This window comes from Dreissena polymorpha, chromosome 1 (genome assembly GCF_020536995.1).
Source record: "Dreissena polymorpha isolate Duluth1 chromosome 1, UMN_Dpol_1.0, whole genome shotgun sequence".
NCBI lineage: Eukaryota > Metazoa > Mollusca > Bivalvia > Myida > Dreissenidae > Dreissena > Dreissena polymorpha.
Window position 1 is genome coordinate 76235467 of NC_068355.1, and position 16659 is coordinate 76252125.

Here is a 16659-nt window from a genome sequence, read left to right on the forward strand (position 1 = left end):
ATGTGCCATCGAAAATACATAAACTCAAAAAGAACCTACCGTTGCTTTACAGAAAAATTAAAAAACCATAGAAAAAGGAAGCTCGTCTTTATAAACAAGCAAAGAAAACAGGATCTCGGGGCCGTTTCAAACAATATCAAAAATAATGCAAAAGAAACATCCGTAGAGCAGAATGGGATCATGTAAATAAAATAATACAGGACGATACGGGCAAGCATAACTCTAAACCCTTCTGGAACTATATGCAATCTAAGAAACATGATAACATCGGAGTGGCAGCGTTAAAAAAGAAAGGTAACTTATTAACTGATGCTAACTTATTAACTGATGCCAACGAAAAGGCAGAAATTTTACTGACGCAATTTCAATCTGTGTTTACAAAAGACAATGTTACTCCGGTACAAGAACACTTAAATTGTCAACCTTTTCCGACGATACCTCATCTTCAAATTAACTCAAACGGTGTATTGAAACAACTTTTAAATATTAATGTGTCGTAAGCTTGTGAACCTGATAGCATCCCGAACATTGCTTAAAAAACTTGTGAAAATGAACTGTCGACGGGCTTAAGTGAAATCTTGACAAATTTAAATCATGGATTCAGATCCGGCTATTCTACAGAGACACAATTATTAATAAATATGCATGATCTACTGTCATCTTTTGAAAAGATACAACAAGTTGATATTGCAATTTTGGATTTTAGTAGGGCGTTCGATACTGTCACGTGATCGTCTTTTACAAAAAAATGTCACACTACGGAGTTAAGGGTCACTTACTGTCCTGGTTGTTATCCTTTCTTAAAGACAGATCTATGAAAGTTGTAGTAGAAGGTGAACTCTCTAAAAGCATACACGTTGATTCGGGCGTCCCACAGGGGACTGTACTCGGTCCGTAAATGTTGTTATGTCAAATCAACGACTTGCCACTCAGTGTACAATCACAGGTATACTTTTTGCGGATGATTTTTATTATACCGTAAAGTACGTAACATCTCGAATCATGTACAACTACAAGAAGATTAAGCTTCACTAGAAGTTTTGGCATCAACCTGGGGTATGAAATTTAATGCAAACAAGTGTTACATTCTACGTGTTCAAAGTAAAACTTCGTACTTCTAGGAGTTGGAAACCATATTGAAAATTGTAGGCTCTAATCCATACCTTAGATTACTCATATCAAATGACTTTACTTGGTCGAATCATATACAAATGTAGCAAACATTTGCAAAAAGGCGAAATCAACTATCGGTTTTCTAAGAGGGAATTTAAAACACTGTCCCCTAAAATGTCGTAAAACAGCTTTTATCGCATTGGTTCGATCTCAACTTGAATATGGTTCAATCATATGGGACCCCTTTCTTAAAAAGGATATTGACAAAATTGTAAAAGTTCAATATCTTGGTGCACGTTTTATAATGAATAACTACAAATCCAAAGAAGAAGGATGTGTTACAAATATGCTCCCTACTTTTAAACTGAATTCTCTTCAAGACCGGCGCGTCTATAATCGTTTGGTGATGCTCTACAAGATCACACGGGGTATGGTGCCGGCAGTGGACCCAGATGAATACCTGACATCTAAACCTTAACGAAGAACTATCAGAGTAAAAACTTACTCCGACAAGGCCTAAACATCGTTGAACATTTTAGACCGACATACTAAAAATAAATCTCATGCATTCAAAATTCCTAGTGCTAAAAAAACCAGTACAAAAACTCTTTTTTCGTGAAAACACTTTTATTGTGGAACCATCTGGAAGATAGTGTGGTGCGCAAACAGACAGTCGATGGTTTTAAACAAGCCCTCCCGGATCATTTCTGAAGCCTCCTCCCCCGTAGAAATAGACCAGAAGTGGTCCTTCAAAGTATATCAACAGATACAGATCAGATCGGCATTTTTTATTTACGCTCAAAACATTGAAAGTATTAGGTTTTAAGTTACTTTATCACGTCAGTTTCCTAGGAAGAACAATATTTTTGGAAAGTCTTTGATATCTGCAGACTTTTTTACGCTCTTTAATTCGCCTCCCTGAATGGGTTTGTAACAGCCGATCGCACTCGTTGGGCAACACCCACCTACATTGATGCCGCCCAATCTCTACTGACAGCCCGCATCAAGCGTGTACCGGAAGGAGAACATCGTGATGTCCTTGGTCTCCTCGGCCCACCAGGCGTCAAACTGCTCGCTCTGGGCCACAGTGAACCAGTTCTTCCAATCACCTACCTGCCCTGGAAATAAACATGGCTTATTTTGCGAGCCTAACGTATATATATATATATTGACTAGAAGACAATATTATAATATTATTATAATGAATGAAAACCTGAATAATAACATAATGCTGAACATTGACAGAAAAGCAATTAATAACATTCATTTAAGCTATCATTTGTTTAACCAAGTGCTGTACAAATACTTGGAAACCCATGAACAGCTTGAATCTTTCAATGTGTCCTTTTATTACGCGTATATATGTACGGTTCACTGCTTAACATTCTGTGTGTAATATGCTACTCCTCTTTGGCATCAAAACGTGCAGTTGCACCCTGCGTTGGGATTGCACTCACGTAATGGGTCAAGTACGTGATGCTCAAGCAGTTCTTCTGTGACAAACGTTCGGATCCCAAAGCAGTTTTAAGTATCAGTATAAATGACAAACATATAGTACTGTATAATGATAAAGCGAAGGGACGTGAGGTGTTTACTAACGTCCTCTGTATACCACAATTTAATTGAACGTTGTAAACAATATTTCTAAGATATAACTCTCAAACATCCATTTTTCTACGCATTCGATGAACACCATTAACACACAACTTAATTTGGCTCATCCAAATTGGGTTGGTTTATGATTTCAACTGGTGGACAGGGGTTCCACTGGCTTAAAAAAGTTGTCGCCACCTAATTACGCCACTTAAAGTTATCGCCATTTCTTTGCCAATCAATACATTACTTTGGACACAATTCATATTATATTTAAATGTAATTGCCACCATGAAATAGCATCTTGCATTTATATGATTAAAAATAGGATTATAATGTTATATGTAGGGTATATATGTTTTATAAAACTTAATTTCATTATTTTAAGGGTCGCGAAGAAAGAGTTACATTGTTAAGAGCTCGAGGTTAAAACGGCTAAAGTTAAAATATCGCTGAAAATATGACAAATGGCCACAACAGTAATTAAGACGGCCCGCATTTCTCAAATGTTAATAAAATGGTCCCACTAATGGTTAAACCGGCCCAATTAATGGTTAAACAGAATACTAATCAATTAAACAGCCACAAAATGCACGCATTAGTTTTTTTTAGCTGCACTTTCAAAATAAATAATAGTATAACGGATAATTATTAAACAAATGTTTTTTTATTCGAAGTTGCAGTGAAAAGCTGGTCCGGTTGGTTATGCGTGCAGTTCTTTGATACAATAATTTGATTAAACTACTATTGAACAATACCCGAAGGTTTCTGTTTTTGTATGTTGTTTTTTTTTTCAATTGTATAGAAAATGCGGATACTGTTTGATTTGCTTATTACTGTTTTACTGAAAAAAATACATTACATTATATGACATTACCATTATTAGCATGCAAACGCCAAATGGATTTTTATAACATTATTCAAATATAAATCTTGCGTGAAAAGTATAGAAACATGGCAACATCAAACGGATTTACTAATGAGAAACACGGCAGTTCGCGTGTTGTGTAATATAACAAAACACATTTTTAAAAGTTAAAATTTAGAACAATACTTTTGAGATAAGTGAAGTAGAAACTACAAATGATTGAATTAAAACTTCTACGCAGAATGAATACTTATTATTAAGGTTATGGCAGAGAATAAACATAAATAGTTAACATTGCGCATACATTTGTATGTAGTTGAACACACGAGTATGATTATACCTATATAGTTCACCTATCTAAATTTAGAATATTCATATGATATAAAGTTTCTTAATAATTTGTGTCAATGATATCGGTAAATAATTGTTTTAAATTTTAAGTTGATTTCTACTTTGCATGGTTGTATGGTTGTAACATTGTAAAATCATCAAAACATACTGACTACTTGACGTTGTAAGATCTTTCTTTAGAATTACTTTATTTTATATACCATTGTTATGTTATATTGTTTCGTTTCTTTTTCTTTTGTTTTATTTCTATCAACTATTGTTTTCATTTACGTCCACATATTTGTGGTATAATCATATTCTGAATTGCACACAATAATACTTTGTATCGCCGAACTTTATCTCATTGTGTATATGTATTCATGGTATAATTATGTTTTGCCATAAGCACGAATTGCATATTTTGCGATTAAATAAACCCTAAACCAAGCCGTAATAATCATGTCACCCTTACACAACGTAAAAGAAACAATTATGTTTTGAATGAGTTCGGAATACCAGTGACAAGCAACCCGATTATTTCACGCATGGCCCAATATACTTGCAATAACGCACACGAAAACGGCGAGAAAAGTGAAGCACCAGCAGTGATCGACAATGTACCGTAATAATCAAGACAAGATCATCGTATTCCGTAGAAAATTAAACATTTTACGAACCATATCCTTTGGGTTTGTGTCGTTTATTATCAAAAGGCATGTAACAACAAGAAATTTCTTGTATGCCGTCAAATGATTTTATGTTTGTGAGGGTAAAGGTGAACGTGGAATAACTTTGGAACACATGGTACTTTTGCAATATTAAGATTTATAACGAGATTGACTGACAACTTCAGTTTTTGCTATTACAGGAACATGAATATACCTTTACGTATCATCGAGAATCCACCTTGCATGACCGGAAATTGTTGAAGCATTTCCGGTTCAGTCTTTTCCAGCTTGCCCTGCCTCATGTTGTTGACCTCGCATCTGTCCTGTATTTGGTGCAATCTCGCCTCATCTAAGTTATAGCCCATGAACGCGCTGAGCTTGCGTACTTCTAGCACGAAATTCTGAGGTAAACAAAGGGCGATGGGCATATTAGTTCTTGTGTACTTTGTGAAATGTTACAGTGATACATTTTCTTTATTTGACGTTGATGTTTAAACCAGGGTTTACCTCTCTCACTGGAATGTTGAGAAAGCCACCACCAATCCTAATAAAACATTGGCTCATTCGCATAAACATTTGCCTGGTGTCCAAACAAATGGGAAGTTAATTGTGAAACATATCACTTTGTTATTGCCACTATTTTGGAACATGCAGTACAATTTGAACTAAAAAATGAGTTAATATTTGTCGTTGTTTGTTGTCGAAAACTTGTTAATATGTGTAACATATAGGAAAACAAATTTCGAACGAAAGATTATTGCCTCCAAAACTATGCAAGTTTTGTTTTGATGTCCTAAAAAATTTACTTTAAAGGAAGAAGACACTCCACCTGCCTCTTTTAAGTCTTCGTAATACATCACGTGCATGGGAACATCCGGGTGCTCCTCAATAAACCGCTGCCACTGACGGAGGTATTCCGGATATCCGCCATAGTCCACTGGAAAACATGCACGGATGCAGCACCCAATGTCAGAAATAAAATATAAAACTTTGATGCATTTAAAAGCCGTTTTATTTTAATTGAAAAGAGCCAAAATTACAAACAACAATGAAATCTTAATAACCGGGCAGGTTAGTTTAGTTGGTAGAGGATCGCCGGTTCAATCATACAAATTGTTTGGAGAAAAGTCAAATTATTAACAAAGATATAAAGCCCCATTATGTGCTTAAAATATGTGCTTAAAATATGGCGCTTGCAAGTTTGTGCAATTAATTTGGACATAAATAGTGGTATATCAAATAACGCAGGCAAGTATGAATCGGTATACTTCCGTTATATGAATTAAATAGTACACGGGCATTAATCACGCGCGCCACCTCTTTTTTGAGATGCATTAATAAATGAGCCAATGCTACTTCCGAGGTGGCGCTCAGGTCCGGTTGTTTTGAAATTTAACGGATAATTTTACAGGGTGATTATGTTTTATAAGTTGTTTTAACATAATTCGCATTATTTAAAAAAAAACGACCAATGTATAAATTCATCCAAAGATGTATAAAAACATACAATCACAACCCATTTGGAAACGTAAGGACCTTAATAAGTTCTGGCATGGTAGAATGCGTAAAAAGGAAATCGACGTCTTTTGCCTGTGTGACAAGCAAATTCCAAGCCATTTAAATCGCTCATTACACAAAACGATTGCGTTGGACCTGTACTTGTATCTGAACTTGTAAGTTCATGCGAGCACAAAAACATGGGCTTCTATTCGATCTAATAGAAAGATTTGCATTTTTCAAAAAGAGATGGAGCCAATGCCAAGGAGGTGGCGCTCAGAATATGAAGAGGCGCCAATGCACATTTATAGAGCTCTATGTTAAAGTCAAATATTTTATGTATTGGTTTCTATTATGTTTACAGAACTTATTTTTTGTAAGTTGACCACTTCATCACATTTGAGTCGCGTTTTTATTAGAAAGAGTAGTTTTCTCATAATGTCTTGATGGGTTTAAACGTTCGTCTTTGAAAGGTTAGAACGATTAAGATTCTACAATAGAGTTAACGGACAAAGACCGAGCTATCTTTTTTTGACGGCACTTTTGACCTTAGATGACCTTCATCATGATAGATCCGAAATGAATAAACTCGCATTGTTCATTGGCTAATAATACAAAAATCGTCGTAAACATTGGTAGTCTAGTTCCCAGACTAAAACATTGGATGCATATTATTTGAACTGAAAATGAAATATGAATATATTGTAAATTACATGTAAATAACAATCAAATAAAAAAAACTGTCATGATACAAAACATCCTCTAAACATTACATCGAAACGTTTTTTTCCTTAGTTTACGAAGCAGTATAGCATTAATCACATGTCTGTACAATTAAAAGAATCTATTGTTTACATGCCGTAGCGGCCACACTAAATACCGGTACTACAAAAACAGGCTAGATTGCACTTTACCGGTACGCAGTTGTTTACCACTATCGACAAAGCGGGGGTTAGGGGCGGTAACCCGCGATACAAAGGAAATATATAGGTGTTGGAAATATATCTGTTTTGATTTATTATAATCCATACTTGCGTTTATTAGTGTAAATATGTTTCTGTGTACTTTGTTTCGTTCATTTTTTATATAAAGTTCTGTTTTCCTGCAAAAAATTCATATCACTATGATGCTTGCAATATAGAGTCTTTTATGTTTACATTCTACTAACATCTGTACACATTATAACACATTATCTTTTATCTCATTCCAACATTATGTTCATAGTTTTTCAGTGGCGAATATGTTTTCTTTTCCTATTGAAACCAATGTATAACTCGTTCAATTATGAAAACCTAGTCATTACAATACAACATACAATTTCACCTCTTCTTGTTCTTCATTTTTATTTGTTAATACATTAAAATAATATCTTATTATCACTCACTACCTTCATTAAAATACATGGTCGCTTCATTCCATCTCCTTTCACTGGTCGCAAACATTACACCATCAACGCCGTATATCTTTTTAAAGATATTTCTTGTTTGGAGTTGATAGTGAGACAAACAACATATATTAGCATAATTAAGATTCGTTGACCTTGGCTTTTAAGCAAATTAAGCATTAGGATTAAGGGACACAAATCATCGTTTGAAGAAGAAGTATTATCTTATATTTATTTCGTGAATTATCATACTGTGTACAAATATTGCTGTCCGTGAAATATGTTGATAATGTTGACCATTAAGTTATTGATTGTATTGAGTACTACACATTTATGGTATGTCACGTTCATAGTTCATAGACGACACATAGTTACTAACAATGTTCATTACTCTTAAATTACCGGTATGTAGCCTATCATTCGATATCTCGTCATGCGCGAATTGCCAAGATGACGAGTTTTGCATTAACTCCCATTTTCTCGTGCCGCGCATGGGACAAGTCGGTCCCTCTCTATTTATGTTAATTTCTCTGCATAATACAGGATAAAATATTCAACAACACCATGTATCAGTTTCTAGTCCAATTTAATGTCTAACATACTTAATATTTTCGGTTATACAAATACAGTCTGATAGCTACATGATCGTATCTTTCTCGATCCGTACACCCCCAAGTCTAAACGCGAACTGTCTTGTTTCCCTCTAACATCTGACCCGTGAAACTCAGTTATGAATCCCATTGGTCAGTGTTCTATACGTGCTTGTTCCTGATTGGCTGAATTTCAACCTACTGGAGAAGTCACTATTCAAGTATGCACACGTTAATGAGCGTTGTGGTACAAATAATAAATAATGCAAATACAGCCTAAGGCTTGTGTCAACAGCATTGTAACCCCTTTGTTGTTAATGCATACTCGCTACTGATATACTTGTCAATATTTCGTACATAAAAAAACCCAAATTTTTCACCCAATTTCTCATCATTATTTGACACAACTTATCCTCTCAATTTGATTTTTATGTATTTTAGGATACAGAAAAATCTTTAAGAATGTAAGTATGGAAGTAAACGAAAACATATTAATACATACGATGTAGAAAATCAAACACGCAAACATGAAAACATCAGTGACTACAACATATATATGATGAAAATCTGCAAATTATTAATGAAATTTTTATCGAATGTTTCTGCTGAAATAATAAAACGTCGGAATATTTAAATAGTCAATGTCAATCACAATGAAGTGGAATGTGTCACTGGTTTGGGAAATCCAATACGAATAGTGTCCATTTTTGACATCTTTGCTGGAGGCGATGTGGCGTCTAGGTGAAGAGATGAGACGTCCGCAGCCAATTGTATAAACGATTTAACCATAGTAAATACTTTTACTATGGTTAAAATGAACCGTAGTTAAGTTAATCCAATTGTATAAACGATTTAACGAAATTTAAACACGCACTAACCATGGTTAATTTTTACCCACCTTCATTACCATGGTAAGCGTGTTTAACCACAACAAAGATGGCCGACATTCACTTGGTCAGACGACGCAGACCTCGACAATTCAGGCGAATTGACCGACAGGAGACGGACTTGACGGACGATGAGGTGCGCCGGAGGTACAGGTTTTCTTCTGACAACATTGACAGACTTGTACGACTGTTGGAGCCGTCGCTTCAAAGACCGACACGACGGAACAAGGCGCTGACCGTACGGCAACAACTCCTTCTGACATTGAGGTTTCTTGCGTCTGGGGCATTTCTTCAAATTATTGGTGATACCTTCGGCGTAGACATTGCTACTGTGTCCCGGGTGGTGACGAACGTGACTGACTGTTTATTCGCACTGAAAGACACTGTGATCAAGTTTCCATTGACGGACGCTGACCGACGCCGCGTTATGGCTGGTTTTTTCGCAATGAGGGGCTTCCCGGGAGTCATCGGTTGTGTTGATTGCACCCATGTACGAATAATTTCTCCCGGAGGTGAGGACGAACCGTCCTATGTAAATAGGAAAGGTTTCCACTCCCTCAATGTGCAGGCAACGTGCGACCATAAAGGTGAGATGAATTTATGTCTGTCTATGCAGTGGTATGCTTATTCATTTGAAAAATTAAAATAACACTGATTTATTTTTAAACTGGTTGCTCCAATTTCACTCTTTAAATCCATGCATGATTAGGAACAAATGTGTTCACGAGCCGCTGTAAATACAGCAATATAGATGATTCACTGATCCTTTCAACAGTGCCATAAATATTGCCGAACTTCAAAATCTGATTTAAATCTTTAATTATCAAATAAATTATATCTCAAACACAAAAGATCCTCTTCAACATTAATGTCCCTGATAAATCACTGTAGGTCCATTCCGTGTACATTTCATTTAATTCTGAGTAAAATCTCATACACGCGTACAAGTATACGTCATCGTGACACGCGTCATCATGACACGATTGTAGAATTAATTGAGGTGCCTTACAGGGATTTTTGTTTTGGTTGTGTGCCATTATTTACATTTTAAAGGACAGTATATGGATTTATTTTGTTTCAACTTATACAGGCTATGTTTACTTGAATAGTTTGAAGGTTTCGCAAATCATTTTCTGAATTCAACGTCTATCAATTAAAATCATATTCACTGTAATATTCTAATATACTAAGTGTACATGGTTTATAATAAATTAATGAAGATATTTCATTACGAGAGCAATAAACGATCACAATCAACCTATATTATTTTAAACGCGGTTTTACCCAGATTTAATACTTTTATTACTATACAGGGATGTTCACTAGCATAAACGCATGTTGGCCTGGATGCTGTCACGACTCGCACATTCTTCGGATGTCTAACATTGGACAGCATTTGGCCAGTCACCATCAAGGTATTACTTCAGTGTCAATTTCCTTTCTGTTAATTTTTTGTCAACTTGAAGTTTCCCATTTGATGTACCACTTACAGATAATCAACCCTTTATACATTACCAAAATGTCCAAAATAAAATGATGACACATATTTTATTGTTAACATTGAACTAGTTTATTTTCTTAAATCCTTTGAATGTCCAGTTTTAAATACATGTAGTAAGATTATATATATTTTTACGTAAATTCAAATCGCTGAAATGACTTGCTTTAATATATTGTTTCCAGATCCTGAGCGTGGATATTTACTGGGTGACAGCGGTTATCCGTGTCGTCCTTTTTTGATGACTCCCTTCATGCAGCCAGGTAAAGCGAGTTCACATTTAATTAACAATGAACAACTGTTTCTTATACGTATTTATTTATTTGTGTATCATGGTACCGTTTTACTAAACTACTTACGCAAGCCTAAGACTTAATTTTTAATTAATTGGATTTCATTTATTTCAGGTACAGGCAATTCATTTGTTACTTGGAATGTTCAGTTCAATTTAAAGAGACCATACTGACTTTCGAATATATGCGTAATCGAATAATGCACTAAGCCCAAGTCTCACAATTTCCGGTAGAGCCCAGGTCCATCCCGGTTTGCTAACGCCGGTCGACCAGCGATAACCTGGATGATTTTTTGTATCTTTTTTAACGCTGTCACACAATTCCCCGGTGTCACCCCGGTTGAACCGGTCAACAACCCGGCAAAGTCCCGTTCAACCCAGGACTAGGTACGGTTTATCCCGACGAAGCCCCGGCAGAGCAGCGGTTTTCGCCGGTTACGCCCCGATAGAGCCCGTAACTCCGCCGGCACTCACAGGGGCAATACCGGCATACGCCGGCAGAGATACGGTTACGCCCCGGTTTAACCCCGGTAATGCCCCGGTGAATGGCGGTGGCGTCCCGGCAGAGCGCCGATTTACCGGGACTCTGCCGGCATTTACCGGGGCTCCACATTGGCACCACCGGCCGTAGCTCTGCCGGGGTCTTAATGGGCCCTGGTGGAGCAACGGTGCCGTCCCGCTTGTTACCGGTTCATCCGGTGGTCCCCGGTTTCTCCCGGTAGAGTCTCGGTTGACGCACCGGGGATCCAACGGCATCATAGTGAGATTGGGCCTTAAGTAGCTTAGTAACACAGTACCCTGCAATGACATAATTAATCCCTTCATTTTATTTGCACATGTAGTTATATAAAATGAATGTTTTTATATAAAATGAAATGTCAATTTTAACATGATAAGTGATATACTTTAGAAAATCATGTATTACTTCTCAGTGTCAGATGCTCAGCAGAGATACAATACCGCTCACATCGGCACACGGAATTGCATAGAAAGAGCCTTTGGAGTTTGGAAAAGGACGTTCCATGTACTCCATGGGGAGGTATGTATTCCCATATTATATACATTGATTAAAAAAGGTATAATTTTGAATTGTACAGTGAAGAAAGATTAGAAAGGCTTATTGTTGGGTATCGTCATTTATAAATTAAATTTGTTTACAATGACAGTTAAATACGTATTTTATACAGCTGATTTTCATGCTGCTATATTTTTTTCTTAGTTTGTCGTCATACGTGGTATACATTTTCATTTTTTCTTACTTTATCAGATAATATCATTATTTTCACACGCTCATACATATTTACACGTCGATGCCGATTAAATTCGTGCATCTCGTAGTTAAATAAACGCACGTCTCTTTGTTGTCTATAGATATTTAATTATACATTGATATTTTGAGATTGCTATTTTGAAGCGTTAAAATGCATTAAATATGTGTGCTTACCTAACATTCGTGCACAATGTCAGATACGCATGAAACCCACCAAGGTCACGCGAATTGTGATAGCCTGTGCCGTACTGCACAACTTGAGATTGATGTGGGGTGAACCACCAATGGATCCAGAACAGCTGGATGACGTACCACAAGGCGACATGTTTCAAGCGGCAAATGATGGCAGACGAGTTCGGGACACAATTGTTGCCAATTACTTTATGTAATTTTATTGATATTTTCTAAAACATCGCCATTAATTACATGAATTAATGGCTGAATGAATAAAATTGTACGAGACACTATACATAATTGCAATCATACAAAAACAATATGAAATTCAAAAAAGTAAATGAGAATACATGTAAACATAAACTAGTAAAACATTGCCTGAAAGCGTAGACATATATAAATTTCATTCATTTTTGTGTATTTTGTCTATTGCAATGTCAGCTAGCACATTCAATTTATCCGCCAGCGATGCCATTTTCAAGTAATAGGCCTCTTGTGCCACTGACAGGCTGTTCTGGTGCTGGAAGTATGCCAGCTGCATTTCTTTTAAGGATCTGAAAATTGTATACAAGTACGTGTGAATTTCATTTTTCAATGCATTTGCATTTGTTTGTGTAAGTTGTTTTGTGTGTGAAATACCGCGTGTTCGTTAAACATAATGCCATTATAGACATTTCTAGCAGTGGCGGATCAAACATTGGTTAGGTCATCTCATTTCATTTCATTTGGCTTTACAGTGATTTGTTATTACGATTACGCTGATAGATCATTTTTATGGGGTGAAAACAATAAGGATTGTATTTTCATAATTAAAGGTTTATGAATTTGATGGTCCAACCTGGGTTAGTAAGAACAATAAAAATACATTTTGCTACTTTTCCCAGATAACGGTTGAAAGCTTTGTCGGTTAATAGATTCTCATAACTGGATTTCCTACTAACCTTGGGTTAGGTACCGTAATGTTGCACTTGGCAGGTACCGTAATGTTGCTTTTGGCAGTTTTGCCGGTGGAAACGTTCTTTTGTGGTTCTGAAAGACATATGTACACTTACATACGCATGATTTTAATATCATTCAAGTGTATATTGACATCAAAGGGAGTGGTGACAGCTTATGTGTATCATTAAAAATGTCATTGATAAAATAATTTTTATTCCAAAAATACAGTGTATGCTATTGTTGTTGTTGTTTGTAAAATATTTATAAATATTACATTTCCAAAGATTATCCTTATTAATTAATAAAGACTGGTCTATAACATTGATAGCATTCTACACTTTACATTTTTGTTATAACTATTGTGACATGTTGCGTCCGAATTTTCGGTCATTAAATTATACTAAAATGCTCAGTTGTCATTTTTGTTCTGCAACTCATTGATGTGTTTGATTTGGTTCTACGTACTCTTTGTCGGTTCACTAACTTTAGTGGCAACGAACTTCACATCAGACACTGGAACTGTTGCTGAAAAATACATGTCGAAATAAAAAAAATACCCCATTGCGCGCCCCAGTTGTGTAATGCTCTTGCCGCATATATGGCCTACACGGGTGAGTCCATCTGCAAATGTCATAAGGTAGAAAGGGTACCCGGCACATTGTGTAATCATAAATTTCACATTTGTTAATCATTCAATAACAAACAAGTATTATAAACACAGACAAAAATATATCTACAGCATATCCACGTGAAAGTAATACCGCAGTCTTAAAATTTCTAGTCGGCATTTTAAAAATATTTACCAGCAATCCCTCCGTTTTTAAACGGTCCATTTAAACCTAACGGAACGACTGGCATATGCTTATTCATTTGAAAATTGGAATTTGCGCAGTGGACATGTGCAAGAGCTTGTGTTTGATATTCATATGTTACGTGTGGGGAAATTTTAGTCTTAATATACGTGTTGGGCAATTTTAGTGTTAAATTATTTCAATAAAAAGGAGCATTAATTGTAGATGTGGATGGATCATTGTATGGCAGTTCTATTATTTGACATCGGTTATATGGACGAATTAAAATTTATTGGAATGAACACATTTTGGAATCGAAGTAAGGTGGAATTTGTATGTGTATACCATCAACGGGGACGATCGCTGGTTCGTCTGTGACCTGCGGCGTCTCCGTTGCGTGGCCATTGCTGCCCTGACAGTCCAGGAACAAGGAGGATCCAACTTTTGCCGCTTCAATAAGTGGGACCAAGTCCACAAGCGCATCGTAGGCAGCCTGGGATGATAAATCTGAAACAAATGAATCCAAGTGTTTATCAAATGTTTCAATGTAAGCAAAAGTGGAAAAATGCTACGATGTTTCGAAAACTTGGATTAAAGACTTCTTTGTAATTACAGTGTATCGAATTTAATTGAACAACACGCAACTCCAAATATAGCAGTGTCAGCGTCATCGCTAACACCGTGAAAACTGGCGGAGCCCGCGAATAGCTCCGACACTGCCGCCGACGTCTTCGTCATTTCTGGCAACTTTCTGCCGCCGCCAGTACCAGCCAACCCTAGCTTCTGGTCAGTTACTTCTTTCTTTGCATTCTTTTTCTGTATAATATAAAGCTTGTGTGACGCAAACACGACAGCTTACAAGATATAATAACAAAATCCTGATTAGTCGTATTGGTAGAATCAATAAAGAATTGTTAGTTGTATTTTAATCATGACATTTGAAGGAAAATTAACTAGGACTAGGTATTAAAGCATCTCGACCTAAAGTCGTGCGTTTATCAAATCTTATACTGTACAATACATTGAATATATTTAAAATTAAATTAAGTAATATATAACGTTGATATAATACCATGTTGTTCCATTTCATCTTCACTTGCCTGGTTTACTGTCCGCGGACCGTTTCCAACTGCGTTGACCTTTTCAGTCAATTGCTCCCACAGCAAACGCACTTTCCTCGCGGCTCCGGGGCCACCGTTGCTGTGGGATTCTTGCATTTGATTGATATTGTCAAACATAAACTCTCGAATGACCTCGATCTCCATCGGACTCATCATTTTTGATTTTTTTTCTATCGCAATCGATATCCGCCATTATTATTGTTTTGCCTAGATATCGTTTGGTAATGTTTACGGAAATACAAAATCGGAATTATGGGAAAAATAACTTGGGTTAAAAATAAGTATTTACCATGGTTAGCTTACCATGTGGTTAAAAGCTTTATACAAGTAAAAATTAACCATGGTATCTTAACTACGATTTTAACCTAGGTTACTTATTTACTATGGTAATTTTTAACCAAGGTTTATACAATTGACTGCGGGTTGTAGATGGTAACATGCAGTCGATTGAAACGACGGCTTCCGAATGAAGACGATGATGGTCGGTCGGAGAAGCTGTTGGTCCTCGGCTGTTGCACGATTTAGAATACTTCAAACGTTTATTATATATAGTTCTGGAGAATGTCTGCATTCATGACTGTAGTATTATAATTAGTGTTTATGTACATGTAATAAAGGTAACACACATATATATATAAGTTCATAGACGATAAAATGTTCACCTAATATATGTACAAAGTACGCGCGATTTTTCATCATCAAGTCCATTCATATCATCGTATCTTTAAAAATCATTTTCGACGACGCGTAAAATGTCCATTAACAGTCCACTCGTTGTATGGTACTGATGCTGGTTCACAATTTGGATCCATGTCGACAATGTTGGATTCTTATTGATTTCGTCTGTTACGTCATCTGATTCTCGACGGATACATCGTCGTCGAAGATATCGGTATGTCGATGACATATTCTTCTTCTTTGTCGGGGTGTTAAGATCTGATCACGATCTCAAATGCGTTATGAACGCATGTTGCTGCAGGCAAACCACGCCAACGATGTCAGGAGCGCTGCTTTTCTCCTTAACTTGTATCGCATTGGCAAATCTTATAGGGTCAATTACATGAAATGATAAACGGGCCTTTTATTTACATATTAATGGAATTTGCTATATAAGCACTCAGATTACTATTCACACCTATGATAAGATATACCCAAATAAAATTAATGTGCTAAAGGAACGCGATTCTCATGACGCAAATTTATGATGTTTTATTTAAACTATACGCGTTTTTCTATTTGTGCTTTATTATGTTTTATTTACTTGAGAACAAAAATTTACAAACAAAATCCCTTGTCTTAATGTAGGTATTCTTATAAAGAAACGAAAAAGAATAAACTACATATTCGATCAGTATCAAATTTGTAATGAATCATAGCAATATAGTTGTATCTTTTACATTATACTAATAAAAGGGACACTGCTTTGTTTTTAAGGATATTTACAAACTGTATTAAAATGTTATTTATGTCTAAAATGTTGTTTACCTTAGCGCTGTAGGGCTAAGCTAAGCTAGCGTTGGTTAATGTCGTTGTCAAGTGCGTTGTCATAAGCTTGTCAAGGTAAATAATACAAAATGAATATTTCCTGAGAGAAGGCGAGGCCCTGTCTGCCTATTTTGAGGGTTATTTATACCAATTTCGTTA

The 16659-nt window shown here is 36.1% G+C and overlaps 2 protein-coding genes across 4 annotated transcripts in view; one reads left to right on the top strand and one right to left on the bottom strand.

Annotated features, from left to right (window-relative positions):
- Positions 1-1886: 1886 nt before the first annotated feature.
- LOC127836029 (sulfotransferase 1A1-like) overlaps positions 1887-16659 on the bottom strand; it is a 29413-nt gene continuing 14640 nt past the window's right edge. For 2 of the 3 annotated variants that reach the window (XM_052362457.1, XM_052362450.1), the window contains exons 5-8: positions 14240-14401; positions 13569-13628; positions 13106-13193; positions 12367-12718 (exon numbers count right to left, since the gene is read on the bottom strand). In XM_052362457.1, coding sequence (XP_052218417.1) covers positions 12568-12718; positions 13106-13193; positions 13569-13628; positions 14240-14401 — 461 coding nt within the window. In that variant the 3' untranslated portion in view covers positions 12367-12567. Of the gene's footprint in view, positions 2232-4786; positions 4974-5405; positions 5510-12366; positions 12719-13105; positions 13194-13568; positions 13629-14239; positions 14402-16659 lie in introns of those variants that run through there. The other variant, XM_052362465.1, reaches the window with a different exon arrangement.
- On the top strand, positions 8913-12379 carry LOC127836020 (putative nuclease HARBI1). Its single transcript, XM_052362440.1, has 5 exons — positions 8913-9517; positions 10244-10345; positions 10614-10691; positions 11653-11759; positions 12188-12379. The coding sequence occupies exons 1-5, from the start codon at positions 8980-8982 to the stop codon at positions 12377-12379; spliced, it is 1017 nt and encodes a 338-aa protein (XP_052218400.1). The 5' UTR covers positions 8913-8979.

Excerpts from the sequence above, each read along its gene's own strand:
- LOC127836020 (XM_052362440.1), top strand. The coding sequence starts at position 8,980 with ATGGCCGACATTCACTTGGTCAGACGACGCAGACCTCGACAATTCAGG. Across the intron at positions 10,692-11,652 it reads GACTCCCTTCATGCAGCCAG|TGTCAGATGCTCAGCAGAGA; the intron begins GTAAAGCGAGTT and ends ATTACTTCTCAG. Across the intron at positions 11,760-12,187 it reads TCCATGTACTCCATGGGGAG|ATACGCATGAAACCCACCAA; the intron begins GTATGTATTCCC and ends GCACAATGTCAG.